Source organism: Rhinopithecus bieti, unplaced genomic scaffold (assembly GCF_001698545.2).
Source record: "Rhinopithecus bieti isolate Rb0 unplaced genomic scaffold, ASM169854v2 scaffold_72278, whole genome shotgun sequence".
Lineage (NCBI taxonomy): Eukaryota > Metazoa > Chordata > Mammalia > Primates > Cercopithecidae > Rhinopithecus > Rhinopithecus bieti.
The window spans coordinates 1-7,128 of record NW_016826625.1 but is presented as its reverse complement, the minus strand read 5'-3'; the positions used below and the strand labels follow the sequence as shown (position 1 = coordinate 7,128).

The window sequence follows — 7,128 nt, the reverse complement described above, 5'->3', positions numbered from 1 at the left end:
AAAATCAACATTTTGTGTATTTACTTATTTTACAAAATGTACTCACAATGCTATTATTAGCTGAATTTGTGATTTCTTTTGAATTTCTGAGTTATTCTTATTTATTTTCCCATTTTGTTTTGCACCAAGGAGACTGCAGTCAAATAAAATTAAACAGATACTACATGTGCTCGTCAGGGCAGCCGTACTGCAGCAGTACGTTGATGCACTCCTGGCTGGAGGCCTGCCGGGCGTAGGCCAGCGCTGTGTTCCCGTGGGCATCTCCAGCCATGACGTCCACCCCGTACCAGATCAGGAGCTGCGCCAGGACCACATTCCCCTTGTGGCAGGCCAGATGGAGCACCGTGCAGCTGTCTCCCTCCCCACAGGTCTCATTCACCTCCTCCTGGGAGCCATGTGCCAGCAGCAGGATGGCTGTCCACAGGTCCTCATTAGGGTGGACTGCAGCAGGTGCTGGCCCAGGGACAGCTCCATGTAGGGTAGTGGGGCCAGGAAGAGCTTCTGTTCGTATTTGGCATGGGTCCACCATTCCTTCTCTTCCCTTGTGGAGTCTACTGAGGGTTTCATCCGCCCCTGGCTGCTCTCTTGCCAGATGCTGTTGGCTAGCTCATTGCCAATAGATGACAAAACCTTCATGAGCTCAACTGGCCAGTCATCCAGGTCCAGAGATCGGACTTGGGAAAGGTGGGTGCCAAGATTACGGTGGATCCCTGAGCATTCAATACACATGAGGACTCCCAAGTTCAAACTGGCCCAGTTAGGATTCTGGATCTCACCGTCCACACAGTGGGAGTTCCCGCGCATGTTTCGGATGGACTGCAGGGCCATGGCCTCGCTCTGGCTTATCAGCCGGAACTTGCTTTTGCTGCTCTTGCATGACTGCAGGCTGGCCAGGATCTGGCTCTTGATGGCTTGGACCCAGGCATCCCGCTCCTCATACGACGTGGCTTCAAAGTGCCACGTTTGGCCAGTGAAGGACACAATGATAAAGTTTTCTTCTTGTTCTTCAGCAGTGCTGGACAGGCTATCGTCTTTCAAGCTGTTGGTGTTATTCTTCCTTCGGTGTTTCTTTTGTTGGCATGAGGAGAGTGGGGCGGGTTGAGCTTGGGGCTGGTGGTGCTGGAGATACTGGGGCTGGAGCATATGGAGTCACTCAGCCCGGTGTCTGAATTGGCTGAGATAGGTAGACTGTTCGTGTCCTTGAATAGGCCATTGCTTTTAGAGCTAGAGATAGGCACGCAGGCCAATGTGGCTAGGGGTGGCCTCTTTCCTGGAACTTTGATGGTAGATGTTCGAAGGTCAATCTCTTTTTTGTGAATATTCTTCATATAATCACCTAAGCTTGAATAATAAGTGAGCACGCCATTGTCACAGAGGGTGACATATTTCTTTTCCATTTCTTCAGCCATTTCCCACTTAGCTTTAAGAGCATGCTCTGTTTAATGGGGATGGCTCTGCCACTCCCGATGGTGTCAGCATGACTCTCCGGGGCTTTCTTCTCTTTGTCTGGGTCACTCCCTTTCTCAGATGTAAACAGCTTGGACCAGCGCTTGGACTGCTTGCGAACGGGCATGGGTGTGTTGGCAGTGGGAGGAACATTGACCTGAAGGTCCTCCTGGCTGGTGCTGGGAGTCAGTGGAATGGAGGAGGAATAGTTACTTAAACTCCCACCTCCATTTCTCGTCTGGGTAATATGCATGGTGGAAACCTGTGTGGAACAGAAGAAGGAATGACTTCGAAAATTTGGATAGTGACTTGCAGGGTCCTATAGACAGCTCACAATTACCTTTTAAAAGATACATTTTCTGGGCCAGGCACAGTGGCTCACACCTGTAATCCCAGCACTTATGGGAGGCCGAGCAGGTGGATCACGAGGTCAGGAGTATCGACTATCACTGGCCAACAGTGGAAAACCTGTTCTTTACTAAAAAGAAAAAAAAAAATTAGCTGGGCACAGGTGGCACATGCCTGTAATCCCAGCTACTCGAGAGGTTGAGGCATGAAGAAATGATTGGAACAGGGACCTGGGAGACAGAGACTGCAGTGAGCGAGTGCATGCGATTGCACTCCACCTGGCTAGAGAAGCAGAGCTCCTTCAAAAAAAAAAAAAAAAATACATTTTCTGTTATTTGGATAATATATTTACTCATACTAGCTCACTAACTAAACAGAGCTGCAGATCAGTTCTTAATTCCAGCACTTCTTTTTACAACACTTAAGATGACTAAATGCAACATAAACTGGGGAAGATTTAAAAAAGATGCCTTTGACTTCCAGCATGAAACATACATGTATGATCGAAAATACAACCGGCATAAAAGCGCCACTTACCGTAAATGATATAACCGTTCATAAAAAATTGGACTCAAATATTACTATCCTGCATCTCTATAAAGATAGAATGTGCATTACTTAAAAACGGTTAATATCTTAGTATAATATCTATTTAGTAAAATAACTGCCTCCCTGTGTGCGTTCTGTTTAATTCTCACCAAAGCAGTTTTTATGAATTTCTCCTGAACCTGACTGCAGAGCATTTCCTGATTTCTTCTTTCTCAGCACTTCATGTCCTTTCACTGGAGTCTTTTAATACATAATCAGTCAGAAATGCCCACTGTAAGTAATTGCTCTCCCTAGAGAGGCATGGCAATAAACCAAATATATTTCACTCTTCTAACCAAAACCACACACTGAAACACAAGAAATGTTTTACAAAGCAGTATGAATGACTTTAATAAATGTAAAACGTGATTCAGATTCCTACTTCCTTTCTCTTTAGTTCTCTGTTATATACTCTCGTGATGTATTTATGGTATTTTTCTGCTGTTGAATAAAAACTCATCTGCCTTTTTAAGAGCCAGCCTTTGACTACTTTAAACTTTGTAAAATAATGCATTGTGCCCCTCACGTGACTAAACCAGGGGTTCCCCAAATGCTCTGTGGACTCTCGGGATCCCCAAGACCCTTTCCAGAAGGGCTAAGAGGTCAACCCTGTTTTTTGTGTGTGTTTTTTTTTTTTTTTTTTTTGGCAGTTTCACTCTTGTGCCCAGGCCGGAGTGCAATGGTGTAAAACAATCTCGGCTCATGGCACCTCCCGCTTCCGGGTTCAAGCGATTCTCCCACCTCACCTCACTGAGCAGGCCTGGGATTACGGCGCCCCCAACCACACGCGGCTAATTTTTTGTATTTTTCAGTAGAGATGTGGTTTCACCATGTTTGCTTGAAGTCCTGACGCTCAGGTGATCCACTCGCCTTTGGCTCCCAAAGTGCTGGGATTACAAGGCCTGAGCCACTGTGGCCCTGGGCCAACACTGTTTGAATGATACTAACTAAACCTAAAAGCTCAATAAAAATTAAAAAATTTGTAAAACTAATACAGAGTCATTGCTGCCTTTTTTGTTGACACTGTGGCCATGACTTTCTAAAAGCAAAAGTGGGTAAACTGCTGCTCTCAGCATGCATCAAGACAGTGGTACCAATTACATTAGATCATTCTATTCTTTTACTGTCCCCTACCTTAAAAGATAGCACTGAATTACTTAAGAATGTATTTTGAATGAGGCAGTAAAAATTAAATGTTGTTATGAAATCTGACATGTCTCTTTAATATTCTGAATAAGTGGAAGTTATAAAAGCGGTTCTGCTGACTGCAGTACAGTTGTTTTTCTGTTTTTTGTTTTTTAAAATAATTAGTGATTTAATTGTGAAGGAACAATCACTTTTTCAGAGAAATCCGTTTTTATTTAAAAGTAACAACTGGATCAGCGCAGTGGCTTATGCCTGTAAATCCCAGCACTTTGAGGAGGCCCAAAAGCAGGCAAGAATAGCTTGAGCTCCTTCAGGAGTTCCGAGACCAGCCTAAAGGCAACGAACAAAACCCTGTCTCTAACCAAAAGTAACAAAAACATTAACCTCGGGCGGTGGTGCCACCAGTATCTGTGATCCCAGATACACAGGAGCCCTGAAGTGAGAGGATTGCTTGAGCTGAGAATCAATGCCAAAGCACTCCAGCCAAGTGACAGAGTGAAGACTTGGGTCTAGAAAAAAAAGTAAAAATCCAACTATCATTCTCAAAAATAAATGAAGGTGAGACTTGTCATTAAGGAAAATAAGTATTTGTTTCCAATGATGAAATTTAAGCTTTCCTGGAGGACAATTGAAAAACTTGTTTCCTTCTACTGTAGGTTTGACAAGCTTTTCCAATACTTAAAAGGCGTTTAAGTAAGATTGGTGGTTAAACTCGAAAATGATTTTTGACATAAAAAAAACATAACCAATATGTTCCAAGTAAACTAATACCGAATACCCATAAATGCCAATATGGGCAAAGATTCATTGTACGTGCAAGAAAAGATACCATGATACTGATGGAATCAAATTTAGTTATATAGAAAATGCCACTGTAACTAATTAAGAAACAGCCCTTGGTGAAGTCTTGAATTTAGTATTAACGGAATACCGCACAAAACTGTCTGAAAAGTTTAAAAATACCACCTTTTATCAGCTACATAGTGCATGGGGTTGAAGGTCACTTTATTGCTTCTTTTTTTCTTTTTTTGAGATGGAGTCTCCCTCTTCCTCCCAGCGCTGGGGTGCAATGGCGAGATCATCGGCTCACTGCAACCTCTGCCTCCCAGAGTTCATAGTATTTCCCGCCCTCAGCCACCCAAGTAGCTGGGGACTCAGCAATGCAACCACCATGCCACGGACTATTATTTTGTACTTTCAGCAGAGGCAGGTTTACCATGTTGGTCCGGGACCTGGTCCTCAAACCTCCTGACTCAAGCTGATTCACTCCACCTCGGCCTCCCAAAAGTGCTGGGATTGCAGGTGTGAACTACCACCAGGCCATTTTATTTTATTTTATTTTATTTTTGAGATGGATCTTGCTCTGTCTCCCCAGGCTGGAATGCTGGTGTGATCTCAGCTTCACTGCCAACCTCTGCCTCCCCAGGTTCAAAGCGAGTTCTCCTGCCTCCGCCTCCAGAGTAGCTGGGATACAGGTGTAGTGCCACCACGCCCGGCCTTAAGTTTTTGTATTGTTCAGTAAGAGAATGGTTTCACATGTCGCCGGGATGGTCTTGGATCTCCTGACCTTGTTATCCACCCACCTCGGCCTCCCCAATAGTGCTGGGTTGCCAGGCGTGAGCCACTGCGCCTGGCCTCTATATTGCACTTCTTTAAAGCAAATTGCAAAGAAAGACCTAGAAATCCAGTTGTTCCTATTAAGCTCAACAACAGGAGAGAGTTTAAATAATATAAATATATGACACACATTTTACTCAACTTTTTGTTGTAGAAAAGTTACCTTTCAATGAGAAATTTCTGTTAAAAATATTGTTCTCAAGGAATATTTTCTGTTGTTACAATCTGGGTCATGGGTTAATACTGACATCTAGTTGGTAGAGGTCATGAATGCTGCTAAACTCTCTGCAATGCACAGGACAGTCCTCACAACAAAGCGTTATCTAGCTCATAATATCAACAGTGGTAAGGCTGTGAAATCTAAACTGAAAATAGATTTTGAAAAAAAATCTCAATTTTACATTTCTACCACAGTCAATATCAATATAATCAATATAAACACATACTCTTTGAGATTCTCAATCATTTAAGAATTAAAGAGTCTTAAGAAACAAAGAAAACACTAATAATTTGCTTCGATATTTTAGTACACACAATACAGCTTATGATGTCTAGAGCTGTGACCTAACACTGAACTTGATATCTTGCAAAGTAATTAGCTAGAATAACAAGACAGGTTTCTAAAAAGCTCACCTTTGTGTGATATCATGATGTATCTCCAAGGTCACTCTGTGGAAGGAAAAACAATTCATAACAATAGATGTTATCATTTGTTAGGCCTGAAGACATTTTTTAAAAGGGGGCAGAGGAAACTCTCCTAGCGGCCCTGAAATTCAAATCTTCTAGTTCGGAACAGTACCATAAGTGCACTTTGTTTTCATTTCTTGGTTTTTTGTAAAAATATGAGAGCCAAAATGCAAGGCAATATGCTATTAGAAGACGTGTTTCTGTTGACTATTATAACATATAAATAATAACAGATTTCCTTGTTATATGCTCTTCTGCCCACAAAGCCTTTCATCCCATGCGATTTATTTTACGTATTTATTTATTTTTTGACTTAGAGTCTCGCTCTGTTGCTCAGACTGGAGTGCAGTGGTGCGATCTTGGCTCACCACAACCTCCACCTTCCAGGTTCAAGCAATTCTGATGCCTCAGCCTCCCAAGGAGCTGGGACTACAGGTTGCGCCACTATACCCAGGTAATTTTTTTGAGGGGGGGATGGAGTTTTGCTCATGTTGCCCAGGCTGGAGTGCAATGGTGCGATCTCAGCTCACCACAACCTCTGCCTCCCAGGTTCAAGCGATTCTCCTGCCTCAGCCACCTGAGTAGCTGGGATTACAGGCATGCACCACCATGCCCAGCTAATTTTGTAGAATGAGGCTCAAAATAACTGAGGGAAGGCAAATCTCAATTTTAGTAATAGGTCTATACAATATTAGCACTTTTTTAAAAGGCTGTAACATTGGCATGTAAGATGGACATGTCAATAATGCTTCAAGTAGTTTTCATCACTAAAACAATTTTAAAATTACAGAATTTAAAGTTACATGCTGGAAAGGACCAATGACCCTACACGACATTTAATTCAACACTCATTTTACAGATCAGGGAAACAAACCTTAAAACTGACTTGCCCAAGGTCTCACCAAATAGGAGCAGTTTCTCGTCCTAAACTCTAAACCATGGCTCTCAAACTTTGCTGCACATTAAAATCACCTGAGAAGCTTTAATAACGGCCTCATCTTCAACATGAGACATTTTAATGTAATGAGTGCTGGGTATGACTTTGGGCATCAAGGTTGTTGGTAAAAGTTTCCCAGGTGATTTCATTGTGCAGCAAAGTGTGGAATGATTGAGCTGGGGTGAAAATCAGAACCTTCTGGGATGCTTTTCCTCACATAAAGATGCCTCACATCCATCCCTATTTTCCTAAAAGGCTTTTCAGTGCCTAGAGATAGAGGGAAAGTAAAGATGGGAAGATGCATGTGTTTGCAGACATGTATTTTGAAAAAAAAAAACCTTGCATAAGTGATCTCAGTG

At 42.7% G+C, this 7,128-nt stretch overlaps 1 protein-coding gene across 1 annotated transcript; it reads right to left on the bottom strand.

The window, feature by feature from the left end:
• Positions 1–104: 104 nt before the first annotated feature.
• LOC108523020 (arf-GAP with GTPase, ANK repeat and PH domain-containing protein 11-like) lies at positions 105–6,182 on the bottom strand. Its single transcript, XM_017863475.1, is given in 5 exon segments — positions 105–435; positions 438–1,073; positions 1,076–1,393; positions 1,396–1,708; positions 5,779–6,182. Coding segments are annotated over 4 exon segments (1,533 nt in total). The 5' UTR covers positions 1,700–1,708; positions 5,779–6,182; the 3' UTR covers positions 105–160.
• Positions 6,183–7,128: the final 946 nt, after the last annotated feature.